At 52.7% G+C, this 17,540-nt stretch overlaps 3 protein-coding genes and 1 non-coding gene across 7 annotated transcripts in view; 1 reads left to right on the top strand and 3 right to left on the bottom strand.

Moving 5' to 3' along the window:
- USP24 (ubiquitin specific peptidase 24) overlaps positions 1–3,773 on the top strand; it is a 62,242-nt gene extending 58,469 nt beyond the window's left edge. For 3 of the 4 annotated variants that reach the window (XM_030455619.1, XM_030455618.1, XM_030455617.1), the window contains 3 exons: positions 559–645; positions 957–1,067; positions 1,239–3,773. In XM_030455619.1, coding sequence (XP_030311479.1) covers positions 559–645; positions 957–1,067; positions 1,239–1,301 — 261 coding nt within the window. In that variant the 3' untranslated portion in view covers positions 1,302–3,773. The remainder of the gene's footprint in view (positions 1–558; positions 646–956; positions 1,068–1,238) is intronic. The other variant, XM_030455620.1, reaches the window with a different exon arrangement.
- A 2,476-nt stretch (positions 3,774–6,249) lies between these two features.
- On the bottom strand, positions 6,250–10,501 carry PCSK9 (proprotein convertase subtilisin/kexin type 9). Its single transcript, XM_030455746.1, has 12 exons — positions 10,391–10,501; positions 10,093–10,281; positions 9,851–9,974; positions 9,519–9,652; positions 9,058–9,199; positions 8,771–8,967; positions 8,464–8,647; positions 8,040–8,210; positions 7,641–7,789; positions 7,360–7,525; positions 6,925–7,106; positions 6,250–6,417 (listed from the first exon to the last, which is right to left on the bottom strand). Exons 1-12 carry the CDS (start codon positions 10,499–10,501, stop codon positions 6,250–6,252), a joined length of 1,917 nt encoding a protein of 638 aa, XP_030311606.1.
- A 1,893-nt stretch (positions 10,502–12,394) lies between these two features.
- TRNAG-CCC lies at positions 12,395–12,465 on the bottom strand. The gene has a single exon. It is a non-coding gene; the product is annotated as a tRNA-Gly (tRNA).
- A 2,110-nt stretch (positions 12,466–14,575) lies between these two features.
- Positions 14,576–17,540, bottom strand: BSND (barttin CLCNK type accessory beta subunit). The gene is made up of 4 exons (XM_008502653.1): positions 17,364–17,540; positions 16,237–16,316; positions 15,600–15,842; positions 14,576–14,864 (listed from the first exon to the last, which is right to left on the bottom strand). The coding sequence occupies exons 1-4, from the start codon at positions 17,538–17,540 to the stop codon at positions 14,576–14,578; spliced, it is 789 nt and encodes a 262-aa protein (XP_008500875.1).

Below are 17,540 nucleotides of genomic sequence, written 5' to 3'. Positions count from 1 at the left end.
AGCTGCACAAGCTGCTTGATTTTTTTACCAGGACAGTTTGGATGCAACTAAGTCTTGATTCATGCAGGGACTTCAGTAGGTCCCCACATTTCAGGCATTGATGTGTGTACAGTGAATAAAGCAAAGTATGCATGGTCATATTGATCCTTGCCATGTGGGAAGCTTTCAGTGACACTGGATCTGAGGTAGAAAGGTTTCACCTTTTTAAAAATCCATTTTCCTTTGTGTTGATTCAAGAGAATGTGTAAATGAGTGGATTCCTTACAGAATCACTATAGCTTTGCACAAAACATAGCTGGTGACAGGGCTTTTTCCTCCCACACCTGTAGTGGATGCTGGATAAGTGGATATTTATCTGTGGATATTTATCTGGATATTTATCTGTGGATATTTATCTGGATATTTATCTGTGGATATTTATCTGTGCCCCAGATCTCTAGGTCATTGCCAAAGGATTCAGGAAGCTTATTTCAGGCTTGTTAGTTTACCTACTGTCACAAGTGGATCTAAGGCACCTGTACTGCAATTTTATGGCTCTCTTGGGTTTTTTTTGTGCAGATGTCTGAACATTATTGGGCTCCACAGAGCAACGTGTCCAACGAAACCTCAACTGCAAAAACCTTCCAGCGCACTATTTCAGCACAGGTAGGTGTCAGGCCTGGGAGAGAATGTTAAACTTGGTTTATTTCCTGCTTTGTTTTTCACTTAGCATCATTAGTTTTGGCAAATTTAGCAGATTTTAGTGCACCTAAGACCATTCTTCCTTTAGAAGCTCAGCATTCATTCCTGAAGAAAAACCCTACCCTTTGTATGATACTAGTCAATACCTCCCAATTACCTGTGGTGACTCAGCTCCCTCAGCACAGCAGTTATATTGTTTCAGAATGGAATTATGAATTATGAAATGAAGGTTTCACCACGGCCCCTGACACACTCTTGGACTTTTTCCACCTCAGGACACGCTGGCCTATGCCACAGCCTTGCTGAATGAGAAAGATCAGTCTGGAAGCAGTAACGGGTCAGAAAGCAGTCCAGCCAACGAGAATGGAGACAGACATCTGCAGCAGGTAACAATAAAATAAGGACTCATTTAGGACCTCTTGTTGGGTCGTTCTGTGGGGCACCTTGTTCCCAGGGCTTGAGTCAGAACCATCACTGAATGTAGACACAACAACTGAACTCCTCACAGCAGTAACATGCCCTGTCTTTCTCTCCCCATCCCTCGTGTGTATTGAAAGGGCTCAGAGTCTCCTATGATGCTTGGTGAGCCTAAAAGTGACCTTGATGATGTTGACCCATAGAAGATACCTGTACAAGAACAGATTGACTCCACCATTTGATGCCACCTACAGAAACTGGAGTCCCGTTGCTTGTGCCATTAGAAGAGTTCTGGAAGTGAAGTGGCTTTATAGGATCAGAGGCAATGCTGGAGGAGGTGGTTTCCCTGAAAGCTAAAAGCATTTTTTTTTTTTAAGCCACAAAGGCTTCAGATCAATAAATGCTCTAGAAAACTGCATCTTCACCTGCAGTAGCTTATGAGAGTCTGGACACCTTTTGTCAAGAAGATTTTCTCAAATACACAAACGCTAGTGGTTGAATTTTTATGTGAACATTAAATGAGTGAATGTAAAACTATTGCTTTTCTGTGATGCTGCAAAACAAAAAAAAATTCTTTTGGTTTTTATACAGGAATAAATAAAAAAAAAACCAGACTGCCCTTATGTATGGAGGGCAAGTTTTTAATCTTTCTGATAATATTGAATAGGAATATTCAAATTTCTGTAAAGATTTGTGATGACTTACATTTCATTGTAAAATATTAGTTAAAGAATGGGTTTACATAAGGACTTCTGTATTTAATATGTCTCCCTGCTAAGTTGTAAAGCTCTTTGAGGAAGATCAGGAAGATTTCTCTGTAAGGAGAGTGTTTTCTTACAGAATGGTTTGGTCAAGGAGCTCTGGAATGGGTCGTCTTTTCCAGTCCCCTTCCAAAAACCACAGACAATTGGGAAGGGGAATACAAGAAAAGCTTTGTTCTGTAGGCATACAAGTGTTTACTGTTAAAAGATGCTGGTGAAATTTAAAAAAAAAAAAAGTTAATGAGTAGTTTAAAAGAAAAAAGCACTTTAAGATGGAATTCTGTTGCAGTTTTACTCATTAAATTTTTTTAACCTTTGGAGACATATTGAATAAAATGTCGTCTCAATCTTGTGATCTGCAATCACTTGCTTGTGCTTTGAAATTACTGAGAAAGTTGGTATTGGTTGTATATGATGAATAATTCCTTGAGTGAATTGAGGACACTGTTGTGCAGATTTTATAGCAGTTTTAACACAGGGAAAGAATGATTTGGCTTTGTCTTTTCACTTGACTAGGCAACGTTTAAAGTATCACAGCTCTTTTGATTTGCTCGTAATCAACTGGAAGCCAGTTGGGATGATTTGAGCATCATTTTGTTTCCCATGTCAAGTGCAGTTCAGTGATTTCTGGCTCTGGGTTCAGGCTTCTTTTTGTGCCAACTAACTCTTCATCTTTTGTACATGTTGAGTTTGCCACATTTTCTGCACTGCTTTTTTGCCTTTATTTATGGATTCTGCCTTACTTTAAAAAGAAAAAAATTATATAAACAAACATGCACAGAAATGGGGAACATCTTAAGGAGTGCCTGGGTACCTCCAGAACAGAGAAATTAGCCAAGTGAAAGGCACAACCAGCCAAAAAGTGCCTTTTTTTTTTTTTCCTTTTTTCTTTTTTCTTTTTTTTTTTGTTCCTCCTTTTCACATCCTGTTGCCGAAACAAAAAGCAGCAGACAGCTTTTCACTCTTGTGCACTAATATTGAAATTACCCAGTCATTTCACTGTTGGGAAGTCACCATCAGGTCTGATTTCAGCTATACAGCTTTATAACTTATTGTGGGTTCAGAGAGTTGGTTGTCAGAAACTGTGCGTGCAAAGAAGAAGCAAGTAGTGAATCTCTCACTTCCTTTTCCAAACAATGTCTTCATAGACACATGGCAGAGTTAGCATTTTATAAATGTTTCTGATAACGTGCTGGGACGTTTTAAATGTGACATTTTAAATTAATTTTGAATAAATCATTTCTTATGGATTGGAGACCCCATCTTCCTCCTCCCCCCACCCCCCAATCCTTTTATTATTGGGTCAGAAATCATCACAAGAAGTGAGTACACAGCGGTGATGGTGATGGAAGGAGCTGGTAGTGTTCCTATGGCTTGGCACCACTTGTCACTTCAGGTTCCTGTTATTTCCTATGGAAACAACGTCCTCTGCTGCAGGCCCAGAGAAGCTTTTGATGAGAGAATTGCATCAGCATGGCTCATCACCACTGTATACTTGAAACCAATACAAACTTTTTCATGGTTCTGCTCAACGCTTGTACAAAGTCGATGGGTTATGATTTCCAATAAGATGATCCATGGTCAATTATTTTTGTTTCCAGCTGCTGTCATTTGAACCTGCTGAAGATTATTTTTTGGAAGACAAAAAAAAAAGAGTTCAACGAAACTAGTTTTTGTGTAAATTGTGATGCATTTCTATGTTGTAATTTTTACTGCCGATCTTTTTGGATGAAAATGTTTTTATACAGCTTACAAAATGTTCAGTGAGAAGCAGCCACAGCCTGCCTGTGAGCATTTGGGGAGATACTGTCTGATTAATACATAGATATTTGGCACTGGAAAAAAATGGGCAGTCTTGATGAACAGTCTTGGGATTCCTGGTCAATGGAATAAAGTTATTCCTTTCACAGAAAACTAGTGTAATCTGTAGACTGTGTACACTGCTATGCTGTTGTCTTCTTGTTGATCTTATCTTCAACCTTTGTAGGTCAGCCCTGCAAATTATAAGCTCTGTGAGGGTGCTTTGGCTCCTCTCCAGAGTAAATCAAAGCAGCTGAACAGCCCTCAGAGCTGCACTGCTCTGCCCTGATGCTGTGGCATCTTCTGGTGCACTGTCAGGTGCATCTCTGCAGTTTCAGCTTCTGCCCTGCTTAGCAGCATGATTTAACCCCAGCTTTGCTGGTGGTCACGGGTTAGCTAGGTTTGAGTGTCGGATTTCCAGGCAGTCTGGGCTGGAATTAACACTGTTTTCTGTTGGTGTGACATGCAGAGAGCAGGACACGTCACAGTGCCACGGTGTTGGTGTTCCCCTGCTCACCCTTCCGCTGCCTTCAGAGCAGGTCTGGGAGCTCCAGCCAGGGCTGCTGGCTGGCTCTGCCTCCCTGCCAGGTGCTTTTGTCCTCTAAGGACAAAGAGGTTTAGGTTTCAAGCCTGGCCCAGGCTGTACTCTCCACGGGCAGTGCCTGGGAGGGTAGAGCAGGTATTGCAAACCATGTGCTGAGGAGAATTCCCCACACACACCTGGGGTCAGGGCTGCTCTCTGCTCAACCAGAGAGGTTTCCTGCCCACCCACCCACCAAAAAGACACTAAACAAGGGCTAATATTTTAATTGTTCCTTTCCAGCAGGCTTATGCATGCTTCAGCTGAGCTGGGAGGGCAGTATCTGGCTTACAGTACATGGAACATGTTCACACCTTCTGCTGGGACCAGTTAAGGGAGCAAGCAACAGGATTTATCTTGCTGGGAATTCCTGATGTGTGTTTGAAGGGGTTACAGCCTCATCAGGCTGCTGAAAAATTACCAGCTGTGTCACAGCTGTGTTTGGGAGCTCTGAGGCTAACATCCCTTTTGCTTTTCCCCCTCTCTGTGCTGGTGAAATTATGGGCTGTAGTTACATACGTGTCACCTAATTACATGTTTAGGTTGAAGTTGGGCTTTTGCCAGCTTCAGGTGATAAGTTAGAAAGGGTTGAAATGTTTCAGAGTGGGTCTTCCTACTGGGTCTCTGTCTTGTCAATTCCAGCTGGAGTGAGAGATGGGTGAGGGGTGTTTTGATGGGGAAAAAAAACCCAACCCAGAACAGCTGAACTCTGCCAGGTTAACCAGGTGCTTCACCTGTCCTCAGGTAATACCACACAAATCAGATATTGTGGTACCAAGAGGCTGCTGGTCACCTAAAAATGGGCTTTGTCCTCTTTTTGGGGTTTCAAGGCTTGCTGAGTGAAGTCCAGCTTTCCTGGCAACAGCAATAACAAGCACAAGGCCACATGATGGTTTGTTGCCAAAACTGGGAGCTGTTAGCCTACACCCCTGTTTTAAAAACAAATTTCTGTTCTTGTATGTGCATGGGAAAACAAAACTCAGCCCCTGGTCCCTGCAGGAGTCCCAGAGCTCTGTGCTGGGGGGAGGTCAGGGTGCACCTTGTAGCCAAGGTGATGCTGGCGTGTTTGGGGGAGTTCCCCCTCCTTCCCCATGGGGGTGAACATGAAGCCAGGTGAAAGATCAAATCTACAGAGCACTGGTCTGTGAGTTTTATTTACAAAGACATTTATAAATTGTTTATTTATAAAATTTCAAATAAATAATGAAGGTACAAATACAAAAAAAAACCAAAAAACACAAAAACCAAGGTACAATGAAAGCTTTGTCTTCTTTGTTTTGATATGTTTTGTTGTTTTGGTTTTTTTAAAAAAAAAAAAAAAAAATTACAGCTATTTCTACATGTCTTGGGAAGCCCAGAAGGGGAAATTGTTAAAGCAGTAGCTAATGCCAGCAGATCATTAACTTTGACTTCACAACAAAAAAACCACTTACAAAGCAGTCGCTGACTCTGTAGCAATGCAGATTAAAATCTAATTAAACAAGCAGACTGTTTAAACTAGAGCCCTTATGCTTGACTAAAAATTAAAGAAGTCTCCTAGGTCCACGAGTAGGCAATTATAAAGCTCTCCAAAAAGGGCTAAATTAAGATTTTTTTCCAAGTGCTAAGCAGCAGAAGCTGACATCAAATGAGCAGCTAACTGGGGAAAAAAAGGAGCAATCCTCACCACAATGTAATTTTTTTGAAAGGTGGTGCTTATGCCTTAAATACTGCTTGACAACATGAACAGACAGACTCGATAGAAAGACCCAGTGCATGGTGTGGAGAGGATGTCAGGGTGACTCCTGTGATGGGGTAGGGGCTTCCTGCAGAGCTCTGGGTGCAAGAGGGTGACAACCTTGTCCCCCCCCTTGCCAGCAGCCCAGCAGCAGCCACATGTGGGACCATGGACTATTCCAGGAGCAGCAGCTCAGCCCCAGAAGGTCCCACCCCAGTGATGTGGCCATCCAGCAAGCCACCCATCCCTGCTACACCACTCCAGGACAGCTTTGTCCCCACCTCAGGTGCTCCCTACTGCCGGCTGCGGCAGCAGATGGCGATGGCGGTGGTGGCACGGGTGCCCTGCAGGCTGGCAGCCACGCAGGTGTCACCCACGGCGTAGGCTCCCCGGGTGCCAGGGCTCTGGGAAGAGGTGCTGCAGCTTGTCAGTGTCCACCCCTCATCACACGACACCGTCACCTAACGGGGGGAGAAGAGGTCACCCTCCCCAGCTTGGCAAACAGGCAGGGGGGGCTGCCCGTCCCCAAAGGGTCCCCAGGGCTCAGGGTGATGTGGTCGGTGTCACACTGATGGATCCCAGACATGGGAAGGGGGGGGGAGAAGGGGGTCCCATTGCAGGTGGGCAACGGGGGACACCGGTGAGGGCTATGGTCACAATGAGATGCCAAAGCCAACCCTAGAGATGACCAGAGGTCAACCTGAGCAGGGTGATGTGGTCGGTGTCACATTGATGGATCCCAACCATGGGGATGTGGGGGGGTTCCCACTGCAGGTGGGGACACCAGTGAGGGCTATGGTCACAACAAGATGCCAAAGCCAACCCTAGAGGTGCCAGAGGTCCACCTGAGCAGAGGTGGGGACAGCAGTGAGGGCTATGGTCACAATGAGATGCCAAAGCCAACCCCAGAGGTGACCAGAGCAGAGGTGGGGACACCCCTATGGCAGGGGAGTGGGCACTGTCCCTACCTTCTCCGCAGAGCTGGGGGACACGTGCTCCTTCACCCAGCACTCCAGGCTGGCCGCAGGGCAGCACGAGGCACGTGCCACCACCTCTGTCCTGCCAGCACAGTGGCTGGGCTCACGCCCAGGCCCCGGGATGGGTCTGCCACCATCACCCAGCACAGTGGTAGGGGAGTGGAAACTGCACCCTGCCAAGGGGAGAGGGTCCGTGGGCACGGGGGGGCCACGGCAGCATCCCGGCACACGGGCTCAGGGCTGTCTCATGAACCTTCCCTGTCTCCATGCACACACGGATGATGTGGTGGCAACGCTCCTGTCCCTCTCCCCTACCCCAGCACCCACCCTTTTACCCTCAGGTCTCAGGGGTTTTCTACAAGACAGCACCCTTGGGTAGCAGGGTGTTGGCTGCAGGCTCTGTCACCTGCCATGTCGGGGGGTTACCTGTCAGCACATGGTCCCTTGGGGAGCAGACCGTGCCCTGGGACACTGGGGAGCTGGTGCTGATCCAACACTTGGCCCTGGGCCACACGCAGCACCGGGCGATGGCACGGACACCCCGGCCCCGGAAAGCGTTGCGGGCCACGCACAGCTTCTGCCCATCCTTCTCCTGCAGCCGGGGCAGCACGGGGTCACCGGGGGCTCTCAGGGGGTGGGGACACCCCTCTGAGGTCTGGTGGGCACCGCAAGGGCTGTACTGCTGTCCCCCCACACTCTCTGCTCACCTCCATCTGCTCTCCGAGCCGCCTGTGGCTGCGGGAGAGGCTGGAGCAGCCCAGCATCTCCTCAGTGTCCAGGCAGAGAGCCACGGCCATGGAGCCACGGGAGAGGGGGGAGAGGGCTGACCACACGGAGCGGCAGGACAGCTGCTGCTCTGTGACCAGGGAGATGGCCTCAGAGGGCTGGTGGCACCCACAGGGGCACCCACAGCCCACGGGATGGAGCAGGATGGCAGCAAGGACTGGCAGGTCTCCCTCCAGCCCTCTGCTGGGGCCCAGCCATCCCCAGCACAGCTGGGGGAGACATGACCTGATGATCCATCCCCCATGCTTTCACCCAAGCATTTCTTTCCTGGGGGAGGGTGCAGCTCTGCAGGGCACCCAGCAGGCAGCTGAGGTCCTTACCTGTGCCCAGCTGGGGGGGCAGCCTGGCCACGCTGTTGGGGGTCTGGAGCTGCTGCTCCTCGGGGAACCACGCCATGTCCATGGTGTTCTTGGTGGCAAAGTGCAGGAGGTGCTGACGGAGCTCAGCAGAGCTCAGCTGAGGCTGGGCACTGAGCAGCATGGCAGCCATGCCTGCAGACATCCAAAGGCCACGCTGAGAACCAGGGGACACGCAGCCACCTCCATGTAAATCCCTGGAGCAGCACAACTCCAGAAGGATCCCCATGGAGGGGATGCAGGAGCTCAACATGCCAAAAGCATAGCACTGCTTCACCATGGCACACAAAAAAAACGTCCCCAGCACACCTGTGGGGACACATGCTCACCACCACCACTCAGGGCAAGCCAAGAGTCCTGTTGGCCACTACCCCAGAGCCCAGCTTGCCTGCCACGTGCGCAGCTGCCTGCGATGTCCCACTCTGTGCCATGAAGCACGTGCTGCAGTCACTGGAGGCACCAATGATGTCGTCCCCAGGGGCAAAGAGGTCCACACAGCGACCAAAGTTGGTGCCCAGGGTGCCAATGGAGGCTGGCTGGTCCTCACGGTTGGTAGCACCCACTGTGATGACCTTCCAGGGAGGGGGGGTGGCAGAGCAGGAAGGTGGCTGCTCAGTTGGAGTGGATGCCACCAGGGAGGTAGCAGCAAGTCCACACACACACCTAGACCCTGGGTAGCCCCCCCTAGCCTTTACCTCTGGCTCGGATGCTGGTGAGTACAGGCAGGCATCATCCTTGTAGTTACCAGCAGCAGCAACCATCACCACCCCCATCTGTGCCACCTGGTGACAGCCAGCGTTCAGCACACGGCTGTGGGCACCAGCCAAGGGCAGCAGAACCACCCGTGGGGTGTGGGGCTGAGCCTCCAGCACCCCCTTGATAAACTCCAGGCCTGGGGGAAGGATAAAACGAGAGACAGGACACACTGTGGCAGGACGGGGACAAAGCAGGGGGCTCCTCTGCAGGGTGTGGGGTGACTCACCCATGAGGGTCCCACTGATGGTGCCCTTCCCCTGGCAGTTCAGCACACGCAGGCTGTGGATGCTGGTGCCTCTGGCCACGCCGGCGTCGTGCCCACCCAGCACCCCGGCTGTGTGGGTCCCGTGGTTGTCACACTTGCTGGCCTGGCACAGACACTGCAGTTTTACATCCTAGCCCATTGCATCAAAGGAGGTTTGCAGCACTCCATCCCACCCCTCCGACTAAATCCCACTGTGGAATAAATCTTAAAAAAATATATTTTAGGGTGGGGGGAGATTAAAAAATAATCATCTGGGGGGGGACAGAAAAGATGGGGCATGCAGCCAGTCTGCTCCAAGTCTCTGCTAGCACTGGGGTCCCCTCCTGCCAGCAACTTTGCCATGAGCTGAGTGACTCTCCTGTCCTGGGATGCCCCACAAGTCCAGTCAGAGGGATTTTTGTGCCAAGCACCCCAGGGCTCACCTGCTTGTGGACATGGGTGCTTTCCTCTTCAGGGACACTCTCAAAGCTGGTCACATGCACCCTGCCCCGGATCTCCCGATGGGTGCTCTGCACACTGGTGTCCAGCAGGTAAATCTCCACCAGGTCACCTTTATCTACCAGGGACACAGCCAGGGGGAAAGGCACCCTCACCACGGTCAGCCCAGGACACCTGGGATGCTTCTGAAATGCAGCTTCAGCCCCGCAGTACCATGGGGCATCCCTATCCCCATCCCCTCCAGATCAGGAGAGGGGACAGGGTCAGTGACCTGTCCCCAAAGCTTCCTGTCCCCCCAGAGGGCTCCGGCACTTACTGGGAGGGCTGTAAGCACCCGAGCTGGGCTGCGGGGGCACAATCCTGCCCAGGTTCCAGGGGATGCTCTGGGCAAAGACATAGGCATCCTCCTCGACGTACTCCACACGTGGCAGCTTCAATGCCTGCAGGGATGAGGCACAGAGCCCGGCGTGGTGGCAACGCTCCTGTCCCTCCCCCCAAAACCCCCAGGACGGGGGTTGCCACCCCCTACGGCGACCTGCCACTTAGGGACCCCTGTACCATGCCCAGGACGTCTCTGCTCATCTCCATCAGGAAGGCGGGCAGGAAGTGGAAGAGGTGCAGGAGCTGGGTCGGGTGTCCCCGCCGAGCCGCCCTCTCCTCCAGCCTCCCCGCAGCCCTTCGCACCTCGGCCTCCCCGCTGCCCGCCCGCAGCACCACCAGGAACCGCCCGGGCAGCCGCCACGACGCCTGCGGGAGGGAGGACACACGCACAAACCTTTGGCTTGAGGATATACACGCACACACACACACACACGCGTGGACATCACGCTTCCCCCCACCACCCCAGGCTCCTCACCTTGGCGGCGCGATGGAACGCGGCGGCACCCGACGGGACAGCCACGGGGAGAGCTGTCCCCTCCTCGACCGCCCCCAGGACCAGCACCAGCGCCAGCACCCACGGGGCCATCCCTGCCCCGGCACCCACGGGGTGATCCCCGCCGAGCCCCCCACCCCTCGAAGCTCCGGGCAGCCCTCGGGGAAGCCGGGGGAGCAGAGCCTTTTGATCGCTCGCTGAGGAACCGGAGCGCACCCGCGGAGCTGAGGGAGCAGCGTGAACCCGCGCGGAACGCTGCGCACCCTCGGAGCGCACCCGCGGCTCTGCCCGGCGTGGCGGGGGGGCTCACGCCACCGCCGTCGGCCCCAGGGGCCCACCCGGGTGGGTTAGCCATGAACGAGTGGCGGGGGTCGGCAGGGCGGGGAGGAAGGAGGGGTGGAAGGAGAGGAGGGGGCTGCAGCGCTGCCCACAGCAGCCCCTGCTCGGCCCCAAGCTGCAAATTCCCCCCAGACCCCCCGTGCACCCCTGGGAGCTCTGAGAGGCAAAGCGCAGACGCTCAAGGACTATTTTCAGAAAGGGGTGAACGCTTTTATCTGCCTCTTGCTGGCTGACTTCAGGGATAAATTTCCGTGAAAGCCTCTGATCCTGTTTAGGCATTTTTATTTTTTTTTTTACAGAGTCGACACACATCGTAAATATTATTTTTCCAGGATACGGCTGCTGCTTTCCCGTGGCTCTTGATGCTGCTTTCCACCCCTCCCGCAGCACCGGGCTCCTGTGCTGCCCCAAAATCCCGGGTGACCTTCAGCAAACCCTTTCCCTTCTCCCTGCTTTTGAGGGACAGAGGGATTTATATCTTTTTTTAATGGCTATAAGCTCCTCAGAGGTTATATGTCTTTATGGATGCATATGTATTATAATTATGTATTTGGTTTATGTGGATGTACATGCTTTATAATTACATGTATGGTCTACATAGATATATTTGTTTTATATGGATGTGTGTGTTTTATAGTTATGTGTACCATTTATATGGATTAAATATTTTTATATGGATGTGTGTGTTTTACAACGATGTGTACAGTTTATGTGGATGTGAATGGTTTGTATGGATGTATATATGTTAATTCCAATAAGACTTCGAGTAGGTGCCTTCATCCTGGTTTGGGGAACTGTGGGACACACTGGACCTCACTTGTCACCCACTCTGCCAGGGAGAGCTGACATAGTCAGGGCCTGGTTCCTCATGGAGACAAGTGTCACTCCTAATTGTCACCTCAGCTTAATCAGGAGCCACTAAATGCAGCTGCAACACCGAGCTGATGCTTCGGGACACCTCAACACCAGGGAGCCCAGTTCCAGTGGGGACAGACTCCCTCTCCCTGCAGAGTCACTCCCTTCCTTTTTGCACAGGGGACAAGCTGTGAGCTCAGAGAGGAGGGGATGGGGAAGACCCCCCCGCAGCCCCTCAGCAACCCCTGGGAGGTCTGGGCATCAATACCCAGGTCCCTGGGTAGGGAGTGTGAGAGATGCAGTGCTCCAGAGCTCTCTGGAAGGAGTGAGTTGTCTAGAAATTTTTTTTTGCATTAAATATATATATACACACACAAATATATATAAATATATACACACACACACATATATATAAATCAAAATAGCCAAAAACTCGAACCTTGTCAAAAAGCCACCCTGGCACACAGTCTAGCAGCAAATCCTGCTGCTGCTGAGAGCAGAGGTCCCCTCCGGCTGTGTCTGTGACTTTTCCCCACTGCTCCCCCCACTCTCAGTTTTGAGGGAAGGAAGGGAAGTGTAAAAAAAAAGGCAGCAGAGAAAAACCCAACAACGGGAAAAGGGCAACTAAACCACCGCCCTGCCCCGGGGCAGCAGCATTGCTTTGGGGTAACCCTGATACAGCGCAGCTCGGGAGGAGCCCCTGCATCCCTAAAACTTAAAAATTACAGTATTAAAATGGAAAGTTGTTTGCGCCGATATCCAAGGTTTTCGTTGATAGCGAAACATCGGTTCTGCACCAGCCGGGAATCGAACCCGGGTCGCAAGAATGGGAATCTTGCATGATACCACTACACCACTGGTGCGATACGACGTCACGTTCCCCCGCGTGTTAAGCCCACGCGCTGCCAAACCCTTTCCCTCCCGCCTTTTCCCCGCATCTCTCTTCAGGAAGGGGTCCTGAGGGGGGGCTGTGTGTGCGTGTGGTAAAAAGTTCGGGGGCAGCGTCCGGGGGCTGCCCCGGGAGCTGAGGTGGCGGTGGGAAGGTGCCCGGGTTTGGCTGTTCCCTCTTAATTTCATGCAGGAATGTCCCAATTCTTCAATGTTTAACCTCAGCCAGAACGGGGGAGGAGGAACCCGCGGGCCTTGGGCCCCTGAGGTGCCTGAGTGAGGGATGAGAGACCCAAACCCAGCTGCACCAAGGGCTCCTGGGTTGGAGGGCAGACTCCAGCCTCCCCCCCTCCCTGTCCAAGCCCTTTCCTCTGCCCCTGCAAAATGTTTTCGAAAATTTAAAGTTTCTGTGGGTAAAAGCGGAAAAATTTCTCCACCTCGAGGGTTGGAAGCGCTGCCCAGGGAAATGGTGGAGCCATCATCCCAGGAGGTGTCTGGAGGACCTGTAGCTGTGGTGCTGAGGAACAGGCTTTAATGGTGGGCTTGGCAGCACTGAGCTCACAGTTGCCATGATGACCTTCAAGGTCCTTCCCGACCAAAACAAGGATCCCGTGAGTGGGCAGGATGGGCAGAAGCTTTTGGATCTCCTACAGGCAGAACCTGCCCCATCCAGGACCCTCCAGAGTCCAGCAAGACATAGCCCAGTCCAAACAGCATCCCCGAGGTCACCAGGGTCCAACTCTGCTTCAGAAGGAGAGGCAGGAATCAGAACAAGGTAAGCAGCTTGGCAACGCTTCCTCCTGGATGGCTGCTCACAGTTCTGCTGGAAATATTTAGCAAACACCCCACCCTGCTGACACCCCAGTGGCCATAAACATTGCCTGTCCTTGTCCCCTTGCTGCTGCCAGCACGTGAAGGTGAGCAAGAGGTGTGGTGACACCCAGAAGGGTTTCATGGGAGCATGAATCATAGAATCATAGAATTTTTAGGTTGAAGGCCCCAGGCAGAGCTGTTTCTTGCACCATGGCATCAGGGGAGCACGGGGAGTATCATCTCCAGGGCTGCCGTGTCCTGTCACAGATGGGTGCCAGAGAACAGCTTTCCCCACACTTTTGAGCTCATCAGCCCCCATAAATTTGCTGAATAACCATTCTGGCAGCAAGTGTGTGCTCTTGAGCCTCCTGGGGCCATGCCAGATCCACGCATCCAGGCCAGCTTGCTGGAAACAGGGCGAGGGATTCTCAGCATCGCCAAACTGATGTTTTGACCCAAACACAGCCGCCCCAGGAGGTTCAGCCACCCAGATCCCCCCAGCCCCAAAAAGGTGAAGGGCAAGCAGAGGTCACAGCCGTGTCTGCGTGCTGTGATCAGGCTGTGGAAAGCCTCTGCTTTGCCCCTGTCATGGTGACAGACCAGGTTTGGCCTCATCAGTGTGACATGAAATAAGTGCTTGTTATTCAGAGGGAGTTTGGGCACAGTGGGCACCAGAGTGCAGAGCCACCCCCAGTGCCACAGCTGCTGACCCTGACACAGCAGAGAGAGGAAATGTTGCCCAAAGCCACTGATGGTCCTCACAGAGGAGCTGGGGACAGCAGGGTCTCCTTCTCCCAGTCTGGAGATGTGAAAGCTCCACGCTGCCAGAGTCTCAGGATCCAATTTTAATTCCAGGTCTACTTTGACAAGTGGGGAAAAGGCTTTGTGGACACCTCTGCCTGGTAAAGCCTGCCTGGGATGAGTACATCTTCACCTACCTTGATCCCCTTTTGAGCAGCAAAACTCATCTTTTCCCTTCCTAAGGACATTGCTTGTCCTGGATCCTGATCACTGGGGCTTATCTGGAACTACCCAAAGGGCTCTGGCAAGAGGGATACTTGCAGAACTCTGGGGGGTCAGGAACTGGTGGTTCTCCCTTGGGGTTTTGCAGGATCCTGGGTGGGCAGGAGGGGCAGAGCATGGCATGGGGACATGGCATGGGGAGAGGCCTGGGGGGGTGGCAGCCCCAGCCCCTCTGCTCCAGGCTGCAATCAATGTCTGTGTCCCCTCCACGAGCTAGGTCCATTCCAAGTGTTCATTCTCTCCAGAAATTCAGTTTTCAGGCTCAAAAAGGCAGTCACTTTCCCCGAGCAGAGCATCCGGCCCCTCTTGGAGCCCATAATAGAGCTCATCCTCCTCCCTGGTGCCTTTGCAGGGAGAACCAGGGTGCTCTCCCCCGTTCAGGGAGCCTGTTGGGGTGCAGCCAGAGAGGGTGGTAGTTGCTGGGGGACATCGTGCCTGTGTCACGGGGCTGCCAGGCACCGACCCCTCCAGTGATGGTGTGTCCATGTCCTCCAGGAGGGATGCCAGTGGTGCGTCCCCAGGGGCCAGGCGGGGGGGGCTGCAGGAACAAAGAGGGCTGAGGGGTGCTGGGCAAGGGAGGGTTTACTCTAAACACAGCTGGAGATGGGGTTTTCCCCTGGAACTGGTGGCTGCTGCACCTGGTGCTGGGCTTGGAGTTGTTCTGCCAGCATCTCAGCATCACTGGGACACCCTGGGACACCCTGGCTCAGCTCCCAGTTCCTGCCCCTTATGGGGACAACTTGCTGGCCAGGTGCCTTCCCCTGCCCATGGGGGGAAGCAGCAGCTGTCCTCACATGCTGTGCCTACCTTTCTCCCCTGGAGAAAGCAAAGCACACTGTGCCAGCTGGAGCTGCATTTTGGCAGAGGGAAAGGCCAAGTCCTGTGCCCCAAGGCTGCACAGTGACCCCCATCACCTGCAAAGTGCTTGGGGGAATCTCTTGGGCCATATGTAGTATCTGGTTTGGGAGATATATACAAACTGAGCATCTCTTTTCTATCAAAGTCTGACCAGGAGCTTGGAGTTTATTCTGATGAGGGACACTGGTTTTATTTATAGGATGAAATCAAAGAAAAATGCAAAACACAACCAAAGGAACCCCTGATTCCTTCCTGAATTGACAATATAATAATTTTGTACTGAGACACTGTCCCAGCTGCAGCCAGGCTGGGGGGCTCCCTCCCTCCCTCCCTCCCCCCATCCTGGGGGTCTGACTCCCTCAGGATTCACCCCACATCCCACTGGTAGCACCCCAGCCCCATGGGCATCACATACCAGTTGCCTGCTGCCTTGTCCAGCCGAGGTGCTGTCTCTGGGGGGAGATCTCCAGCATCCCCCAGCTCCCTGTGGACCTCTGCTCTTGCCTGCATGGCTGAGTGGGAGCAGCTGCGAGGTCTGGGCTGGGCTGTGGGTGGGTGTGGGACTGAGCCCACCTCTTGCTTCTGGACCTGCTCATAGGAGGGCAGGCTTTTCTCAGAAGTGCTGGTGGCCTCGTGGTTGGGCCAGGGTGCAACCAAGCTGCAGACAAAGGAGAAAGAGGGCACTGAGCAGGATCTGGACCCCCACAGAGCCAGGGGATGCTGGAGGACACACACACAGAACTTCAAGGCCACTGAGGCCACACTGCTGCCCACAGCAGCCAGTCCTTGCAGGGAAATGTCCACAGCTGGATAATCTGCATCCCCCAGCATCATTCAGGTCCCATCCCCAGGAGGTCTCAGCCATCCCTTGCCTTCCCCAGCCCCTGCTTGTCATTTTTTGCTGCAAGAGATGGAGTTGTCCCCAGTCCCCACATGCTCAGACCCTGCCCTGGTCCCCAGGGGCATGCAGATATAACCCTGTGTGAAGATGGCAGCACCCACCAAAAGGGAAAGGGCAGCTCAGGGCACTGGGGTTGGGTGCTGGGACCTACCACGTGTTCCCCTCTGGCAGCACGATGGGTTTGTGGTCCAGGAACTGCTTGGCTTCCATGTCCACAGGGATGAACGTTATCTGGGGCAAAAAGACAGGCAGAGCCCAATGGGCTGCACTGGGCACAGTGGAGACCCTTGGCCCTCTTAGTGATGAGCAGTCTGGAGTGAGCCTTCAGCTGGATTTTGGGGGTTTTTTTCCCAGCACATTTGGATGTATTGGTTGGAAATTTTTTTTTTTTTTGAGGAAATTAATAAGGAATTAGATGAACCCAGCATGGCCCTGCTCTCAGAGCCTTGTCCCCGGTGGGGTTCATGCATGTCCCCAAGCCCAGGGGGATCCCAGGGCTCATGGAGGAGGTTTGTGGTCAGGGGTAACATTGAGAATACCCCTTCCTTGAGCCCTGAGCATGGTAACAGACACATCCACCCCCTCACCAGGGCTCAGCTTGGCTTTGAGAGGAGCTGGGGTTAGGTTCACCCCAGTTCCAGGGACTCAGCCAGTCCTAGGGGTCCCAACTAGTCCCAGACTGATGGACCATCCTGCACCATCAAGCTCAGTGCCACAACCTCAGTCTCCTTGGGGAAAAAAACCCCTTCCCTGTCAGCTCCCTTTCTTGGGGCAGGGACAAGTGGGTGCCCCACGGTGCCCTCTGCCAAGGAGACTGACAGGGGAGGGCTGTGCTGGGGGTCCTGGGGCCCTCTGTACCTCCATGGCCATGGCAACCTCTTCCTCTGAAGCCCTGGGAGCCCCCTGAGCCCCCACGGGTGCAGGGAAGGGGCTGGTTTGGGGAGGAACTGGATGAACAGGAGATGATTTCCTTGGGTTTATTCCCTGCTGCCAGAGTGACAGCAAAACCCAGGGCTCAGGAAGGTGCAGGAGTGCAGGGGGATGAGAGATCAGTGGGGGGGGGGTATAGCAGGGTGTGGAGCCCCCCAAACCAACCTGTCCCCCTCTGGATCACCCCAGCTTTCCCCTGCTGCTACCCAAGCCCATGGATGGGGAAACTGAGGCACAGCTCAAAGCTACACATCCACAGCTTCCAAACCCCCTCCTCCCCCCCCAAAAAACACCACCTTGCTGAACACCCAGCCCCCCAGAGGCAAACAGGGTTGGGATGGACCCTACCTTGGGGTAGCACTGACACATGCTCCAGATGATGCCCACAACTACGAGCAGGATGCCCAGGGCACAGAAGGTGATGTAGATGTGGGGTTTTTCCACGCTCATGATGAACATTCCCGTCATCACCAGGAAGAAACCCAACATGATGAACCCATAACGAAAAGTCTTCTCCTCGGCCAT

This window comes from Calypte anna, chromosome 8 (genome assembly GCF_003957555.1).
Source record: "Calypte anna isolate BGI_N300 chromosome 8, bCalAnn1_v1.p, whole genome shotgun sequence".
NCBI classification, from domain to species: Eukaryota; Metazoa; Chordata; class Aves; order Apodiformes; family Trochilidae; genus Calypte; species Calypte anna.
The sequence above is the reverse complement of the archived record's forward strand: the minus strand, read 5'-3'. Positions and strand labels throughout refer to the sequence as shown.

What these genes read in the sequence shown, in the direction of transcription:
- PCSK9 (XM_030455746.1), bottom strand. Translation starts at nt 10,501, where the DNA reads ATGGCCCCGTGGGTGCTGGCGCTGGTGCTGGTCCTGGGGGCGGTCGAG. An exon ending in GCAGAGACGTCCTGGGCATG is followed by an intron (nt 9,975 to 10,092) that starts GTACAGGGGTCC and finishes TCATCCCTGCAG; the next exon opens with GCATTGAAGCTGCCACGTGT. An exon ending in GGCAGCTGCGCACGTGGCAG is followed by an intron (nt 8,211 to 8,463) that starts GCAAGCTGGGCT and finishes GGATGTCTGCAG; the next exon opens with GCATGGCTGCCATGCTGCTC.
- BSND (XM_008502653.1), bottom strand. Translation starts at nt 17,540, where the DNA reads ATGGCCGAGGAGAAGACTTTTCGTTATGGGTTCATCATGTTGGGTTTC. An exon ending in CTGCCAGAGGGGAACACGTG is followed by an intron (nt 15,843 to 16,236) that starts GTAGGTCCCAGC and finishes CTTTGTCTGCAG; the next exon opens with CTTGGTTGCACCCTGGCCCA. An exon ending in GACAAGGCAGCAGGCAACTG is followed by an intron (nt 14,865 to 15,599) that starts GTATGTGATGCC and finishes TTGTTCCTGCAG; the next exon opens with CCCCCCCCGCCTGGCCCCTG.